General features: G+C 39.8%; 1 protein-coding gene across 1 annotated transcript in view; it reads left to right on the top strand.

Moving 5' to 3' along the window:
• The first annotated feature begins 9,660 nt into the window (after positions 1-9,660).
• Positions 9,661-19,456, top strand: part of ebf2 (EBF transcription factor 2) — a 32,061-nt gene continuing 22,265 nt past the window's right edge. The window contains exons 1-6 of the mRNA XM_053610364.1: positions 9,661-10,250; positions 12,044-12,200; positions 13,661-13,724; positions 14,131-14,186; positions 14,308-14,381; positions 15,424-15,492. Of these exons, the coding sequence (XP_053466339.1) occupies positions 10,126-10,250; positions 12,044-12,200; positions 13,661-13,724; positions 14,131-14,186; positions 14,308-14,381; positions 15,424-15,492 (545 nt within the window). The 5' untranslated portion in view covers positions 9,661-10,125. The remainder of the gene's footprint in view (positions 10,251-12,043; positions 12,201-13,660; positions 13,725-14,130; positions 14,187-14,307; positions 14,382-15,423; positions 15,493-19,456) is intronic.

Consider the following 19,456-nt stretch of genomic DNA (forward strand, 5'->3'; position numbering starts at 1 on the left):
GAAGAGACTGTGCCAGCAGTACACACTGAGTTAAATAGTGACAGAGCTGCATTTCCTCACTGAATGCACTAAATATAATCACATTCAATTCTTCACCAAAATGAACAGAATCATCCTCAACTTTAGCTGCCTCTCAAACTGCCCCACCTACAGGGGCAGTGGTGACTTGACAGTTAAGGCTCTGGGTTACTGATCAGAAGGTCGGAGGTTCAAGCCCCAGCACTGCCAAGCTGCCACTGTTGGGCAAGGCCCTTAACCCTCTCTGCTCCAGAGGTGCTGTATCATGGCTGTCCCTGCACTCTCACCCCAACCTCCTAATTTGTTGGGATGTGTGAAGAAAAAAGAATTTCACTGTGCTGTAATGTATATGTGATCAATAAAGACTCATTATCATTATTATTAGTTGTACTGTACACACACATCTGCCACCAGGTGAGGGACAGTGAGTGACCATGTCTCAAGCACACATACACACACATACATGCATTTTTTTCTTCTCTTTTTTGTGTATGTATATATGCGTATAAGTAGGTCTGTACATGTATGTGTGTTTATTTGCATGTATACATATATGCATATGTATGTGTATTTTTCTTTCTTTCTTCTTTTTCTACTCACTCAGGGTCCTCGTTATTAGTGTGTCTGTTTGACTGTATTGTTGAATGTACGTACATTTGTTTCTACTTATTTATTTCTATAGTTATTTTCTAATTTGTCTGTACCCAAGGTTTAGCAATGTTAATATTTGTCATGCCAATAAAGCAACCTTTTGACTTTGACTTTGACTTTGATTTTGAGAGAGAGAGAGAGAGAGAGAGAGAGAGAGAGAGAATGCTGAGTGAATACAAATCCTGGGGCAAACTTTGGATTGCATAATGATCTCTTCCTATGTGTTGAGGCACAGTGCTAAGTCCTGAGGTATTTGTTCCTGAACTTTGAACAATGTATACACGTTTATTTATTTATTTTTTTTAAAGTCGAGTTACGTTTACTCATTTTCTGGATTTAGTTTGCGTTGTGACTCAAATTGAGTTGATAATAGAGGAAATCCAGCGTGCTGACGTTGAGTCGAGATAAGTTTTTCAGAAGTTTCCATGGCACCTGTTGCGAGAAAGCGCAGGAAACAAAAGAGTCTGAAGTAAAAGAAACTAGCGCTTATAAGAAGAAATGTACATTTTTGTTATCATTTAACTTAATTTATAATTCAGATGAAGCTTCTGAATTTATATTTCTGTATTATTATGTAGGTAATAACTTTAATAATAATGTGTATTTTGGCTTGATAGCAGATGTTAGCCTGCTGACAAAAGTACACTGGCGATATGGAAAAGTTAGCTTCTTCAGCTGAATAAGACCAATTTGTCTCTTGAAAGACCAGATGGTGTGACTTGGACACATCATCAGTGATGAACCCAGGGTAATAGGATGTTTTGGGTTTTAGAGCTTCAGACACCATCACCCGGTTGACCCAACTGGGGGTGATCAGTTCCTGGCTTGTGTCCAAGTGGTATGCTACACAATGTATCAGCCCTCTTGATCTACAGCTACCTCAATGGGCTTGCAGCAGGCCTTCTACCCATGCCTTCCACATATTTATAGAGCTATTTGGCCTTCTTACGCTTGTGGGCCTCCTCTATCAGGTCTTCCCAGGGGATAGTGAATTGCAACAGAACCACTTGCTTAGAACAGTCAGATGTTAAAACCAAATCTGGCCTAAGTGTCATCCTTGCAATGTGTTCTTCAGGAACTTCAGCTGCTTCTAGCAGCCCAGTTGAGGCTCTGAGCTCAGCCTAAGGTTTTTCTCCCACCCTGACAAAGGTGATGTTGTCCCTTGTTGGAAGCTGATGCTGGAAGCTCTGTTGGATTCCAGTGCAGACTGTGTTAGCTACTGCCTTCAGCACCTGGTTATTGTGCCACCTGTACCTCACCTCTCCCAAGGCTTTCGGGCAGCAGCTCAAGATGTGCTCCAAGGAACCTCTTCTCAGGCACAGTAGGCATGACAGGGTGTTGGCTAGACCCCAGAAATGCAGGTTGGATGGGCTTGGGATGACATCATATACTGACTAGATCAGAAACTTGAGACTAGCTTGTTCTGACTTCCAAAGCTCTGACTAGGTGATCGTACAGCCAGTTGTATTGTCCAAATTAGTCCAAACTCCCTGCTGGCTCAAAGCCACTGTCCTACTGCAGCATTACTCTTCCACCTCTGCACGGATCTCTCCCTGGATCAGCTGGCGTCTCTCTCTCCACACAGAGCGACAGAGCCTACAAGAATGCCATGTCTCAGCCTTGCTTCTGCCTGTTCGACTACCTCCTGTTCCTGCCACTTCCTCAAGGTTCTAAATATGATGCCTGCAGAGGAGACTCGTGTTGTTTGAGGCTCTATAAAGAGCCTCTCTGGCTCTGGTGTCTTTACTTTTCTCTGTCAGACTGGTGAAAAGAAGCTGCAGCTTGTTGGTGTGCACATAAAGAGCAATGCTGCTTAGGCTCTTTGGTGGAACAAGCCACCTGTGAAGGAACTTCATATGTCAGCAGTGGCCAGAGATGTCTTGGCAGAATACCAAGCTCCATTATCCTGGCTTGAACATCATTCTTGCCTGTGTAATGAGCCTTTCCCGCCCTTGGAGGAGCCATCAGCATCCTGGCACAGATGTTGTCGTGACAGTCAGGTCATCCATGACGGCTCTGAAAAATCTGAACATTTTTGAAAATAGAAAATATTTAAGATTCTTACAGAATCTTATATTTACAGTTACTATTACCTCATTTTGGGCTGCTACGTAAAACTAGAAATTACCTCAGGTTTTCTCAGTGACATTCTCTCATATTATCGGCTAGCATGCTAATCCTTTGTTTTATGTTCGTCAGTGTTTCAAAATATATGCTGGTATGATAGGCTGTTGTGTTGTTTTAATCGAGGGAGGCTGCTTACACGTTTTTGTAGAGGAAAAATTCCTGCCTGAAGCTTCTTTTGTGCTGATATGAAAATAGAAAAGCTGCTCACACAATGTGCACACTGTAATCTAGCAGAAAGCGATAGGATAAAACAATCATATCATGATCCATCCATCCATCCTTCTTCTACCACTTGATCCTTTTCAGGGTCACGGGGAACCTGGAGTCTATCCCAGGGAGCATGGGGCACAAGGCGGAGTACACCCTGGACAGGGTGCCAGTCCATTGCAGGGCACAATCACACACACACACACATCCATACACTACAGACACTTTAGACACGCCAATCAGCCTACCATGCATGTCTTTGGACTGGGGGAGGAAACCGGAGTACCCGGAGGAAACCCCCGCAGCACGGGGAGAACATGCAAACTAGAGCCTGGAGGTGTGAGGCAAATGTGCTAACCACTAAGCCACCGTGCGCGCATATCATGATATTTCAGGATATTTCAAGGATATGCGATAGGCTATCAGGATCCGGATATATATTGTATAGCCTTTGTGACAAACTGCCAGTAAAGTTGTATTTGAAATAGTAAACCTTAAAATATTTTTTTTTATTAGTACTTGTATTTATTTATGTTTAGAAAAATGAAGGAATGCTGTAAAGGAGGAAAATCTATAAAAAGTGTAATAAGATAAAAAGCATATCAAATCCGCTTACAGAGTTTGTCATTGTATATAGATATCTCAAAAAAGTCTATCATGACATAATTTATCATGGCACAGTTATGTGGTCATTTGTACCCATGAGTAGGGTCAAATTGGGTTATTTTTAACCTAGTAGATGGCAGCAACCTGGCCATGGTGATAACTATGTGTCTGATGGGTGGAATTGAACTTTTCCTGGCCCTCTGCTGAGCTGAGACCCTCTTTCTTCTCTCACATAACAAGCATTAACTATGCAGGCTATTTCAGAAATAACGTTATGTGCTTTCACAACATCTGTTACAGCAGTCAGATGCAGATGGAAGACCTGGTTGCTTTTATCCAGAAGAAATCTCAGGAGATTTCTGCTTGCGGATGAACCTGAGCAAGAGGAAGCCTATTTCTTCTGGCTGATAGAGCTGTTCTGTGATCAAAACGGAGTAAGTGTTGTAGTTCATTATGTGATTGTTGAAGCAAAATTCAGCAAAATGAAAAATATTTTAAAAAGTGCACGAATAAATATGGCAGACACGCAAGATATTTAAATACTGATGGTCGAAGTCGCTACATGCCTCTAGGTTTACAGCTGTCTGAGGGAAGGCATCAACAGTTAGTATATGACCACATCAGCATCAGCATCTGTCTGTATTCTATATTGTAATTGTGTATTTTTGCATTGTTTTTGTCAGTATCATGTTGACTAACATGGTACTGTAATTCCTACTCCAGCTTGTTGGTGTTGAGAACCAGGAAGATTGGTGTCTTCCTCTTGTGCGCCTTTTATGCTCCACTGCCCCAGACAATAAGCGTAGACAAGCCTTGATTGAAATGGAAGACAGTCTTGGTATGGATAAGCGCCACAATAACAATATTTTTCTGGAATCTTGTAACTATATAATCAAATCTGGACTGTTTCATGGACCCTGAGGCTTTTCACCTGCAGAGGAAAAAGGACAGACCTTTGCGGTGCATATCTGTTGGTGGTAGCACACATGGAGCTGGGATCATATCGTGACTGCAGCTTTGATCTGATTGGATGTCACAGACATTTTGTGTGTATGTGTTTGTATGTGTGTGGGCATATTTGGGATTATTTTCCTTCACTTGCTACTAACAACTAATTCTCTTTTGCAGCAGCTTGGCTGTGAAGAAATCAGCCATCAGGGAAGCTATTGGGCAAACTGAGGCTTATGAATATGTGCTGTTCCTCACCCCAGGGTTCACCCAGCCAAATTTCCAGGTTAGAATTTCTCTTTGTCAAATCTAAGCAGGAACCATTGTATTGAGAATGTATGACTCTCTCTGTCTTAGAAATACAAGGCCTTTCACGCCACAATGATAGCCAAGACTGGATTTTCTAGTCTTGCTCTTGAATACTGTGAATCCATTGCATTCCTTGGTGGAACGGATTATTGTGGTAAATATGATGATCAACATTTTCCAGGTTTTAAATATATAGTATCGTCTTCTTTTTTCACTCAGGAATTCTAGCTTTCTGGCCTTCCAAGTAGATATGTGACAGACAGTATCTAGGTATCCTGCTACCACCTGGAGTCTGGGTGTGCTCCTGTTTTACCTGGTCTGTGGAGGCTTCCCCTTAAAGAACGAGGATGAAACTACTGAAAGAGACATACCATACCGGTAGATCATTATCTGTGTAGAGGTGATGAAATGCAGAAGCATCACATTTACACCTGTCTAATTAAGATGTAAAATTTCCATTTAAACACATTGGTTTTAATGATTTGTTTGTTTTTCTTTGAATTTGAATTTCTTTCTCATCACTGGACACAATTTATGATATCATGGTGCCTCACAAAAGACCCTTACTAGTGTGGGACTTTAATAATGTCAGCCACGAGTGGTTTATGGAGGAGCTTCAGGAAAATATCCAGGTTAGACTGCAAGAACACTGTGGAGAACATCAAAATCACCTATCAAGAAATGCACTCTTCTGTGTATGATTGCACAAAATATTGTGTAAGCTGTAAATATATTTAGCTAACATTTAACCCTTATCTAATCCTTTCATATGTACAGTATATAGTTGAATGCAGACTACACTAATTTTTATATAAAACAAGTTACATTACATAGGTAATTGTAATCTGTACAGTTTTAGTATGTGTGGAAAACTTTACTGCTAACATTTTTATCCTGTTAACAGAAATATTTTAGATGTGGATACAAAAAAAAAAAGAGGTCCCCTGCCCAATTAGCATGGTTCAAGTTGGATAGGGGATGCATCTCAGGTAGCAGAGGAGATTATGACACCAGAAATTGGTTGGAAAAAGTGTATTTGTGACTTCTAGTAAAACTGCTGGTTGGATAGGTGGAAAAGAGCGCCCGTAGAAAACTTCATAGAATTTGTAATGGTTTTAATGGTTATAATGGGAATGGTATTGGTTTTAACACAAACTGTAATGGTCCCTGTGCATGTCTACTGGTAATTTGTTATCTTCTATTGGTGGCATGTTATGTCTAGTGGATGCCATTAAAGACCAATAATGGTAATGGTTTTAATTGTTAGCTGATTGGTTTGTACTGGTATTTGTAGTGGAAACATGAGCATTTCTCTGATGGTTTCTATTATCTATTGTTTTTTCCCCAGCAGGGAGTATTTTTAATCTGTATTTTATTACTTAGAAAAAATTAAGCACGAAACAATATACACATTTGAAAATATAGGGAGGTCAAACAGCGTCACATAATTTAGCTATAAGAGACCCATGACTTAGGAAAATGTTTTGATTGGTCAATGTCATCATGCACCAAAAATAATGAAAAGACTTAATGAGGAGATTTCCACAAACAAGTAATCAGACTTTGCCTACTAATAAAAATCGTCATTAAAATATTATGATGCTATGATCTAGCACTAAAGAACAACAAGAATAAAAAAATCATGAAAGTTATCCTTTATTACGGTCTGTGCTTTGTTCATTCGTCCACCTTTTTGCGTCAGACTTTGAAGCACAAGGTTTATCTGCAAAGCCAATAAATGCATTTGCCTTTTGCGTCAGCAAATGGAAGATTCTTCTTCTTCTTCTTCTTCTTCTTCTTCTTTTTCTTCTTCTTCTTCTTTTTTTACATCACAAAAACCTGCAGTTTTAACAGGGGTGTGTAGACTATTTATACCCATTGCAGATGTTTGTATTGCTTTCTGATAACTATTAAAAGTGTGTGTGTGTGTGTGTGTGTGTGTGTGTGTGTGTATTATCATCATACTTTATCACTGTCCCTGATGCAGTTGTTATTGCTCACTTGAAAAAAAAAGATGCCAAAGCATTAATGATCATTGTTTAAGGTCCTGTGCTGTTAAAATAGGTCTTGGTGTGACTCCTAACGGCATGAGTGTGTAAATAGCCGGTGTCACTGTAAAAGTTTTGCTGTTTTGAAATAAAAACATCGGTTTAGGTTTTGTTGTTGTTAATATTAATTTCATTGTTGTAATACTGTAAACAACTGAAATGCGTTACATCTATACCGAACTTCAAGGGTTAACATTGAGGGAGGGGTGTTATCATATCATAGGCTATTCATCATCTGTTATGAAGTTGTAATTGTTTTATTTTTTTTGTGCTAGTGAACAGCACTAGCTAATTCTGTACTGTTTCTTGAAAACTTCTGTAAAGATGCACTTCTGCATCTTTGCCGATAGATGGCGCATCATACAAACGAGTTAAAGTTTTCTTCACTGTTCCGAGGAATTATAGGCTCATCATTGTTTACAACTAATATGAGAAGCTCCACAGCTCATTAGATTAGGCCTATTGAACACTTCCTAAACGCGGGAGTCTATGCAATATATTTTGGGGGAAAAACAAAAAACAAAACATTTGCTTTCTCACGAGTTTGATACAAATACACCTGTCGTTTCTGTCGTTTCTGTTGTTGCGTGGTCCGGTCTCATGTCCGGTGGGTGATGGTGTGTGCACGAGCCTTTGGGCTGAAGCTCGAGGGCAGTTTTTTGTTCTTCACCCACGCGCTGCTCTCGCGCACAAAGCCGCTCACTTCGGCTTCTGATTCCCCAGGGGACGTGAAGAAAGGAGAGGGGCTGTGCGGCGGCACACGATACTTCTTTGTTCATCTGCTCAAATAAGAGCACGGGTCTGTCCCTCTTTAAACCGGCCTGGACACCGAGAGGTCAGCTGGAACTGCGGGTAGATTCTCCCAGCATGAAATGTCTATAATCTAGCTATAATATTGAAACTATGGGCTACTACTGGTGCAGAGGCGGGTTTTTTGGTGACATTGTGCGTCGTTATCTTTAACATCTCTCCTCAGTACAATAGTATTTGAAACCAATTTTTACTCATTTGATAATAATGTCCGATTTAAGCATAAAGCACACCTGTTGATAAAATCTGAACTCTGACTGAGTTTTATTATATGGGTTAATATGTGTTCAGCTTTGTCCTGGTCAGGGTTGCGGTGGATGTGGGGGTTATCCCAGGAACACTGTAGGACACACCCGACACGGGACGCCCGTCCATCGCAGTACAAGAAAACCAATACAACTTACCAATTACTGCGTCATAACAATGAACTCTGTCATGTTTCGGATGTGGACTGATACAAAATATGATTATTTACATTAAAATCCATAATATGATCATAAACTATAAACACCTGTAGCCTAAATTTCTCTCCTGGACTTTTCTAGATCAAAATAACATAGTAGAGAAGTCTGATCATGCCAGGACGTTATGTATTATATATGTTTACTTGCGACGTCTATTAATGCAGTCAGATATCCAATCTGGAAGTGTAACAGACTCGGAAAAGGAATTTACGTTAGCTAGTCTCTCTCCCTATATATATATCATACAGGCTATACAGTACGTGGATTACAGCCTATATGCACCTAAATGCCACTTATGATAAGTGGTAAGTGCTTGTGGACGATATATAATCCGAGTGTAAATTCTGATCTGCCTTAAATAAACGTCTAATCAGAAGTGAGTTTGGGTCCAAAGCAGATAGAGAAGAGATTCTCGCGGTCACGTCACTCCACAGCGGTGTGTGGATTGTGTAAAAGTGTAAGTGTGAGTCTCCAGTGTGACATCACTGACTTGCTCTCTGTTCTGTCATGTACATCATAAAATCTGGGATGTCTAGGCTATTAAAGCTGAACGTCTTAATGACTGGGGATGATTGGAGAGTGCGGTTTGCGCTGTAAAACAGAACAGTGGTCCTGGAGTTGACGGTGTGTGTGTGTGTGTGTGTGTGTGTGTGTCCGCATTCCGCGGCAGTGTGTGTAATCGGGTGCCCAGCTGACTCCGTGGCGCGCTGGCAGATGGCTGGTGTGTAAGCCGGCTGGCGGTGTGTGTGAGCTGGGAGGGGGTCACACTCATTGTTTAGACGTACTAGCCCCACGCACAGACAATGACCCCAGCCAACAGCGAGAAAAGATGGAAAAGCCTCTTCTTTTCAGAGGAAAAAGCGGAAATTAAAAAGAAAAAAAAAGTTTAAAGAAATCTTCTTGTTTTTTTTAAAACACGATTTGCTTGTGTTTAATTATTAAACTGCATTTAGTTATGAAGCTATCAACATACAGATTCTACATCACAACTGTTAGTGATGCTGAAAGCGTCTAGATGTAAAACAAAATCACATCTAGCATTTCAAATAATAATAATAAAGGAAACCCTGGAATATCTGGTGTTATAATAAATAAAAAAAATATGCTCCTCTCGATCAAAGGTGTTTTTTCAGCCGCAGCCGACTTGATAACTCTCTGATGCAGGTGAAGAGTCTATTCTTCATATACACTCAGCTGATTTGTCTTTCCATTATAAATTCGATCGGGTCATCTTCAGTGTCTCAGTAAAAGCTTGTTGATTCCTAGGAGTCATTAATCCCTGTCATTTCGGTTAAACTGATAGATGTGGCCGTATGTTATCATGCAAGTATTTAGCCTAGAGAGAACTTGTCCATCCATCTAAACATCGTGAAGCTCCGCCCCCCTCCTCCTCCTCCTCCCCCCCTCCCCCCCTCCCCCCCTCCCCCGCCGCCTTGCCCTGGCTGTGCTGCTCTTTCATAATGTACAGCTTAGACGTGCAGCATCATTACGTGCCCGTTGTCCCGAGCGGTTTACGACTCCACGCATCCTCACCTCTTCATGTGGGACTATCGGACCGGCTCCTGAAGGCTCTCCGAGGGCTGCTTGTGGATACATGCTTGGTTTTCTCCAGATGTTTTGAAGTCGTGTGGTTGAGCTGGGAAGGTGCGCGCTTTTATCTATGACTTTCAGAGCAGGTGATCTTTTGGAGCGCGTTTTCCCAACTTTCCTTTAAAACGATGCCCAAGCAGGATAAACACAGGCCAACGTCAGAAACTGTAACATCGCGGAAAAACTAAGTAGGGGAGAGATTACTATCTCTCTATATCAAACCCGCTTTAGATATCCTCGCCAGTGTTAGGAAGTCGGTAAGCATCAGCATCTTCTGACTCTTTGGACTGTTTCTCGGATCTTGATCTTTTTTTTTTCGTGGCTTTTTATTTTTTGTGTGTGTGTAAATGTTCGGAATCCAGGAACATCTTGCTACTGTTGTGAAAGAACGAACTTTTGCAGAAGAAATGGATTCAGTCCGCCCCTGGGTGCGTAATGTCGGAGTCGTGGATGCAAATGTAGCAGCTCAGAGGTAGTACACTTCATCTACCTATAACACTGTGCATGTCAAATATAGTGCTTTATTAACGGATCATAAGGAAATGTTCAGCAACAATTCTATTCCAGATCGACGAAAACATTCCAGCACTGCCCTAATATAGGCTATTTCCCCCTCATATAGAGTCTAATGCCATAAAACAGGGGACATGTTCACATGCAAGCTTAAATGTACCTACATATTCCCTAAACATCATAACTAATCTCCCATTGCCATACATGACCCATCAACAGATGGATAACTTCAGCTACGTGAACGTAAAAACGACACAGACTCCGGTCTCCAGCACTTCCCTTGAAGCTGGAGGAGTCTTGAGCCCCGTGAAAGAAGCACTACAAAGACACTTTAACAGAATAAACTTGGGCTGTTTTACACATTCACTAACACGCCTAAGAGTAATTGACCTCCGACCGCATTATGACACGTTTCGAGTGTTTATTGTCTTTAGGCTGCGATTCGTTTGTTCGAATTCGAGGACTTTAATAAAAAGTGAAATATTTGATAACAATAAATTTGCTATTATTATTATTATTATTATTATTATTATTATTATTATTATTATTATTATTATAGCTGATACACAATTAATATAACTTGGTGGATGTTTGCAATATATAGGTTTAAATAGAATACATTTCTTTATTGTAGCCTATTACCCGTTTGCTTATATATATATATATATATATATAGTCTTGTTAATTCGAGTTTTAACGAATTCAGGTTTGTATCTTGATGGAAACAGTGACTTATAAATAGTTTGACCTAATGATCTAATTACACAGCCTATCCAGTCTATATTAAAGATATATTGGATAACGCTTCACACGTTTTAATGTTCATTCTGCTGCAAATTATTACAAAGTAAAGTGAGAGACGAACTTGACTGGATTCATAACGAAATAACCTTCTGTTGGTATTTACAGACAGAGATGTGATTCTCTCTTCAGGGTTTACGAACTGTTTGAACGAAACTTTTGTTTGCTGCGTAGATGATTTAAAAAATAAATAAATAGTAGGCTAGGGAAAATAACAACATAACGCCGTCGATACCTTGCCTACTGCTTGTAATAGCAGATGATATAGATAATATCTATTATATATATGATTATATGATAATATGTAATATAGATGATAATATGCGTGTTAGCGTGCTTGGTAAGTAATGGGTATTTACTGATTACTGTAGGAAATGACACCGCTCTGAACTTTGTCAGCTGGAGGTGCAGAGGGACATCAGTCCACATGTATTTTTTATCATCTTTTTTTTTTCAAAAATTTTTTTTAATCGTGTTATGAACAATTAATCAAATCTACCCAAAAAGTCTCATGGCATTTCCCCCCAAAAAGTGCGTTAGTAAAACTAACCGCTTGTTTTAAATCATTTAATATTATAAATTAAAAAGGATAACTCACATGACTTACATAACTGATTACAGTTTAACGAAAAACTGTATTTAAAAAAAGCGCGGTGTCGGATTAATTGCGTTTATTACACATCCTTCAGGATTAATAGTTTCGTTTCCACAGCCGAATTATAAAATATGTCGCACATTTATGAGCTATTCGGGGTAATTTAATTGTAAGGAGTTGTCATGTTTAATGTACAGTCATGTTTAGGACACATTTGGACGCAGCGAGATGAAAACAAACGTGCTACATGTACACCTAGAATAATCCTGCCATAATAAATAGGCTAACATCAGATTTATTCAGTTACAGATTTGTAACTTAAGTGTTACATTCATGCCAAATTATTATATCTACAGTGGAGTAGCTCTGTCTCGTGCCCACTTTGAGAAACAGCCGCCCTCCAACCTGCGGAAGTCCAACTTCTTCCATTTTGTGTTGGCCCTGTACGACCGGCACGGACAGCCGGTGGAAATCGAGAGGACAGCCTTCATCGACTTTGTTGAGCATGATAAGGTACATGTGAGTTGTGTTCATAGATCGGAGTGCATATGCTTTATATAACTATTTTATATTTAGAATTAAAGGCGAAGGGCAGGACTCTCCTCATAGATAATGTCTGTAGACAATTCACAAATATTGCAAGCTTTCTGCAGTCCGAAAAATGTCAAACCTTTCAGACCTTTCGCCCTTTTGCTCTGTTTACTTCACTGTGATTTCAGTGGAACGGTACAATGTACCATATTTTAAGATGTGGGTAATCAAAGCTAAATAAAGTACAACAAACAGTGAGAGAGTGAGAGAGAGAGAGCGAGAGAGGGAGAGAGAGAGAGAGAGAGAGAGAGAGAGAGAGAGAGAGAGAGAGAGTCCAGTCAAAAGTAAAAACTTGTGGTTAGAATGAAGCAGTGTGGCCTTAAAGGACAAAGTCAAGTGAGCAATAATATGGCCAACAATAACATATAAAACAATACATAATAAGTTTACATAATATATAATTGAGTTATTACACATGAATAGTTTTCTAATTAAAGATTTGTGTGTGTGTGTGTGTGTGTGTGTGTGTGTATATATATATATATATATATATATATATATATATATATATATATATATATAATAACTCATGATATAATTATTTGATAATTAGTACACTGAGCTGCTATTTTAGACACAATGTTCCCAATAAACTGACCAGTCAGTGTAAGTGGAAACTAGGAACCTTTGTAGCTTCTCTGTCCTTCTGTCTCCCTCCAATTTTTCCATCCATCTTTGGGGTATTGAGTCTTGATGCATTCTCTGGAGGCCAGTTAATAAGGGAGAAGTTGGAAAGCAGGAGAAGCTCGAAAGGGGGTTGGTTTATAGGCCTAAAGCCAGACTGGAGCGTCTCTTTCTTCGCTTCAAGGGCAACTCTCTCTCTCTCTCTCTCTCTCTCTCTCTCTCTCTCTTCAAACACAAACATGTATACATCTCTATTAAACAGCAGTGTATTCGATCTATTTAGGATTACTGTATTATATATGTGTACGAGACTAAATGACTGTCGTTTGAAAGGACTGTGAACCTCTTTAGACATTTCTGAGCATCTTTAATCATGTTTTTTTGCTTTCTTACTGTTTATTTATGATCTGACTTCAACAGAGTAGATATGGTAAATGTGCATATTATGCCTTTTTTTTTTTTTTTTTTTTTTAAATGAAAGTGTTATATTACTTCTTGTCCCTGTTCTTGAAGTACCAACAACTGGCCTATTAATCACAGTGAAAGTGAATTCATAGAGAACATTAACTAGCCAAGCATTGCTTAATTTAAATGGTAAACATCTCATTCATTGAGGTATGTTGCATATACAGTGGGATCCTGAGAGTTCACTGTGATATCTTGAAACGATTCATGCACGCTGGACATTTTGCTGCCAGTGCTGCATTTATTTCACCAGGGTTGTGTTTTGTTGTGTCTGTTTGAACTGTACTTCCAAGGAGCAGACGGGAGAAAAAACGAATAATGGCACACACTACAAACTGCAGCTCCTTTACAGTAATGGTATGATTCAGACTCTTTTCCTTATCAATATACGTCTTCGGTTATTGTATTTTATTTTTTAACATCGAGTCGTTTTTAAAGCCATCATCGAAGTAGTTAACCCTCCACATCGCCTAAAATGTGGCTCTCACTGTTGTAACCTAGGGCACAACACGTCACCCTTATGTGTAATTCATAAATAAAGACCTAAAAGAGATGATGATGGCTTCCACAAATGACCATTTTCTCATCAGTTCTGGAAACACCTTATAAATCTGAGGCGAAAATAAAGCCTTAACAAGCCTAAAATTTGACAGCTGATCAAATGAAACCGTGCAAGTGGTCCATACTGTGTTTTCATTGTTTCATTCAGTGCAAGTTAAACACTTCTCACCAAGTTAAAATTTGTAAACTTGTCTTTTAACAGGTGTACGAACTGAACAAGACCTTTATGCTCGTCTTATTGACTCTGTAACCAAACAGGTAAGCGTCTTCCTCAGACAGCTGCAAACTTTTCATAAAGCTTGCCACTTTGGATATATAACCTACAAATAATGCTGCTTTCTTTTTTATTTTAAATTTTTTTAAACTTTTTTTTTTATAGCCGATATCATATGAGGGGCAAAATAAGAATCCTGAAATGTGCCGTGTTCTGCTGACTCACGAGGTCATGTGCAGGTAAAAAGACATTGCTACATGTTCATGCACAGGGAGGTGTCCATGTTAGCAAGCGAGCAATCTTTCTCCTGTACTACAATTTCACTTTTTACTGAATTAAACAGCAGGCCAAACTGTGAAACGTGCATCAGCGGAGACTTGGACACCGGGTGACAGATAGACGTGGCTATCCCCACAGACAGCTTGTTTTGAGGGGAGGTACGAGGAGGCGTGTGGGTCTGTGACCTCAGGCTCAGGGACACGATAGTAGAGGGCAGAATGGGAGTGGAAATCAGCTTCAGCCCCCATTGTGCGGCCAGCAGATGCCCGAGTGGGGTTCACAGCTGGCTAATAACAGAGGGGGAGAGAGGGGGAGAGGGCGATGAGGGGGATGAGGGCAAACGACACAGCTGGGGAGTGGCTCTATCTGACAGAGGGGGAGTTAAGGTGGTGGTGGTGGTGGTAGATTGGGGGGGGGTTCAGGGGGTAAAGGAGGACAGCAGAGGGGCAGATGGCCAGGGGTGGGGGGCACTTTTGTTATGCAGGATGGGCGGAGTGGGGGGAGTATAGGGGAGGGGGTAAAAGGGCTGCCCCCAGACAAGAGATGCTTGGTGCTGGCGTGTGTGTTGTCTGTTGTCTATATATGTGTCTGGATTTTCAGAGATGATTTTCGACTGTCACTTTTCTTTTATTGTGTTGTTTTCTATAGTCTGTATAAAGGCCACTGTATATCGTACAGTGCAGAGTGTGTCAGGAAAGTTTGGAGAAATTACACAAAGTCACAGTCTTTCTTTCGTTCTTTTTTTTTAGGTTCTTCTGCCCATTCACAAGTCTTTCATTCTTTTTATTGCCTGTGTTTATAGCTTTTGCTGGTGCAATGTTGACCTATAATTACAACACACTGTTTATTCAACTAATGAGCTTTAATGTTAGGTAATAATGGGTTATTGGTGTGCATTACTGCTACCTAATATCATTCACTGAAATTTAAAGTGAAAATAAATGTTCAATTTATTATATATAAAATCGTAATATTGCATCTTCATCTTCTATACGTATATAGTCGCTGCTGTGAGAAAAAAAGCTGTGGAAATCGTAACGAGACCCCGTCAGACCCCGTCATCATTGACAGGTAAGAACTGTAAACCCGTGCTAATCATCACACTATAGTACACCAGAGATTCATAAGGGGTTCTTGACCCAGCAAAAGTTTCTGGTCCATTAAATCCAGACATGATTAGCACACAGTTGTTTTTAACACTCCTGAAAGGAAAAAGAAAGAACAAATCAACTCTGTATTTCTCTTCTTCTGCACGTTATCGTTTGTTGGTTTACACAATTCTCTTTCTTACATACACACAGAGGCTCTCTTGAAGAAATTCTTCAAACAAATTTAACCTCAAATTTAGGGTTTCTAATAGAACAGTGACTTTCTGTTGATTTTATGACAGTTTGTGTTTGGATTATTTAAAATGACATTATAGTCATTATTTAATTTTTCATATTTTAAATCTGAGCTTCATAACAACTCTACTGTTTTGTCATGGCTGCTAAGTCTTCATCCCATGCCTCCGAGCATATAGAGCAGTTTTCTAATTTGCAAGTACAACAGTAGCCTTTCTCTCTTTCTGTCTTACTATCTGGGTTTTTGTAGCTTTCTTTCTTTCTTTCTTTCTTTCTTTCTTTCTTTCTCTCAGAGCCCTTGCTATTTACAGTGTCTCAGTGGAGCCATTCAAACTTTCTCAGAAAGGGAAAAATATGAGCTGTTGTTGGGATTTTTTGTTGTTGGATTTTTCCAGAATTCCTGAGTATGGCATCTGTTTTTCTCCTTTACGAAACGATTCTCTTTGACTCGCCTTCCATCGTTCACTCTGCCTTAACCATTTTAAAAAGCCATATTTTACTCAGGGGCTCATAAAATGAGGCATCCAGGGTGAGTATTTTGGACTTCACAGGCTGTTAGTGTAGTAGTGTTGCGTTCCAGTGACTTGTAGACCTGATTCTATAGTTGATAGCCAATAACGTCTCAGAGGAAGTGTCTCATTGGCAGGTCAACTCATTAGGCTAATCAGGGTGTTGTGGTACCAAAACCGTGTCGTTTGAGGTGCCACCATTTTTTGGAGCTTGTATTACACAGTCTTGTAAACTCATCATATCGTTCCATCAGTGCTTCATATTACAGGCATGTTAGTGCCTAAAACCACGCTCTTCTGCAAGGTCATATTTAGTATGATATGCCTGCCTGTGTGCTCATTCGACTTTTGACATTTTTTCCTTTTTAAATTTACACTATCATCATTGTTAAGGCTCATATTTACAGGACAGTTTTCATTAATTCTTTCATACATTTTTTGTTGTTAGGTTTTCTGAATATTTCTGTTTTCGTTCACACCCACACCCACACCCACACACAGAGCCTCACCCAACACTTCCACCTCCCAACATTTTCCTTAAAGTAATATTGTCATAATTAGTAAGCCTCATCAGGGCACCTCTTAATACACATGGGAATTGGGATCCCCAATGTGCCACCTACCAGCCCCAACCCCCCCTCCCCCTTTTTTAATCTGCGTCCATATTATTTGGACCCTGCCTTGTCTTTTATTCTCCTCCCCCGCTTCACAATCTGCTATTCACCCCTTCCTCTACTAATCCAGTTATTAGTGAAAGGAGAGAGAAGAGATCCCATCTGATCCCTGAGGCGGCGTGCCTTTTGCCACTTTATGACCCACACATCTGATGCTTGTCCCACTGATTATCTAGCATTGGTATGGCCGATGTTAAATTGGACCTTAAGCAGAAAATGCACTCTCATCCAATCATTTATGCCAGTGACTGGATTGTTAAAAAACACATGCTTGTTTTTGGCATTGCTGTATATAACTGCAGTATGCACCACACAGCAAGGGGTTGCTATTTTAAAAAAATGTATGAACGCTTTGTTTATAGACATATTTTGTTTAAATATATCATTATTTCATAGAGAGGCTTAATGAGGACCTGATCCAACATTTTCCTACTTCGTGAAACTCTTTGCATTATTCTTATTGGCTTGTTTATCTGTCCTGCCCTGTCGATTTAAGCGCCTCCTTGTGTTAACTCTTTAACTCAATTTGTTTCATGGAAATGATGAATTGATTGGTAGATCTACTCAATCAATTTACCAATTCACTGATCAGTGACCCCTGAAAGCAGTTCAGTTTAAGTACAGAGATAATACATGAATCAAATGCACATAACACAGAACTGAGGTTTTTAAGGTTCACTATCCTACATATATTTTTGTTGGTATTATAACATGCATATTAGATATGACTAGTAACTGACAGCTTATAGTATAATTAGTAAGACTAAATATCTTAATAGATATGGTTTTAATCTGGTAATATAACCCAGGATAGTTCGCCAGCTTTGATGGTATAATCGGGTAACAGGCTAAGCTGAGGGGGAAAAAAACACAAGTGTACAACTAATATTATGATTGTTGTTTTCTATTAAGTGTCTTCTTGAGCAGATGATGTATGTACAGTCCTGTTAAGGGTTTGAGTATTAGCAGGTCAGTGCCACACCAAAATCAATATATGGATGTGAAAAAACAGTGGGGTAACCATGGCGAAGCTTAAGGAGAGCGAGGGTGAGAAGGATCAATGCTCTGCAATGTATATCTAATTGATTGCGCTTTCCGGTAGGGTCTCCCTTAACAAGCTTATGCTCCAAGAAAACAGAAGAATCAATAGGAGAACCCCAGTTTCATCAATATCAGCCTACCATCCCCCCGACTATGAAACAGATGGCTTTACAAGGGTTCGACACAGGGGCTTACAGTACATTTGGGTCTGCCTGTTTTACTTTAGCTATGAGAACACCCAGCTGAAGGACTCTGAAGCATGTATAGACTAATGTGAAACATGTGTAACGTGTAAAATATTTAAACAGAACAAATATGGGACAGGTCTGTGCTCTTAACCATCCACCTATCCATCTTCTATACCACTTATCCTTCTTCAGGGTCATGGGGAACCTGGAGCCTATCCCAGGGGATGCCCTATCCCAGGGCATGGGGCACAAGGCGGAGTACACCCTGGACAGGGTGCCAGTCCATTGCAGGGCACAATCACACACACACACACATCCATACACTACAGACACTTTAGACACGCCAATCAGCCTACCATGCATGTCTTTGGACTGGGGGAGGAAACCGGAGTACCCGGAGGAAACCCCCGCAGTACGGGGAGAACATGCAAACTCCGCACACACAGGGCCACGGTGGGAATCGAACCCCCGACCCTGGAGGTGTGAGGCGAACGTGCAAACCTCTAAGCCTGAGAATGGGCTTACCCACCCTATGTACATGCAGCCATTCATACATACAAATTATGTCAGAAGTCACCTCTCACTACAATATTGGTTAACCTTTTGACTTTAGGAATCTACATAAGTGGCACCTTATTGGGTTTTATTTTATTTTTTGTACATTGAGTTAAACAAAGCTTATGCCACCTTTCTTCCCACCTTATATTTTTGGCAAACATAAAGGCATTTTAGAAATGTTATTTCTCAATCTATTCTGCACATGTAGTCACAGGCATAGAGTTATAATGATAATGCAGAAAATGAGAAGATTAGGCTTTTATTTATTTCAATCAAGGTTGTGAAAAGTCTGACTGCGTGATGTTTGCTCATTTCCCCCGTCATATATTTGCTATAATCATAAAAATATTTTATGCAGACTTCTAAATATGTAATGATACAACTCTTACAATCCTAACTCTGGAATGAAGCAGCAGTCGATTAATATGAAGTAATGTATGTCAGATGTGACCCTTTTGATTTATTGTGATTGAAAAGAAAAACACGGTAACACCAGTGACACAATGAAATGCCAGTGACAGAAAGAACACCAGAGGTTGTTATCCTTTAATATTCATTACTGAGATGAGTTTAGAAATTGTGTATTTGAGACGAAACCAAAGATTATCACTGAAACTTTGTAAACATTAAATTTCCTAATTTAACCATGTTAGGAAACCTCAAACAATTCAGAAATAGTACATTTCTAATCCCATACTGACTATAGTATATATCTATAAGTA

Source organism: Ictalurus furcatus, chromosome 22 (assembly GCF_023375685.1).
Source record: "Ictalurus furcatus strain D&B chromosome 22, Billie_1.0, whole genome shotgun sequence".
Taxonomy (NCBI): domain Eukaryota; kingdom Metazoa; phylum Chordata; class Actinopteri; order Siluriformes; family Ictaluridae; genus Ictalurus; species Ictalurus furcatus.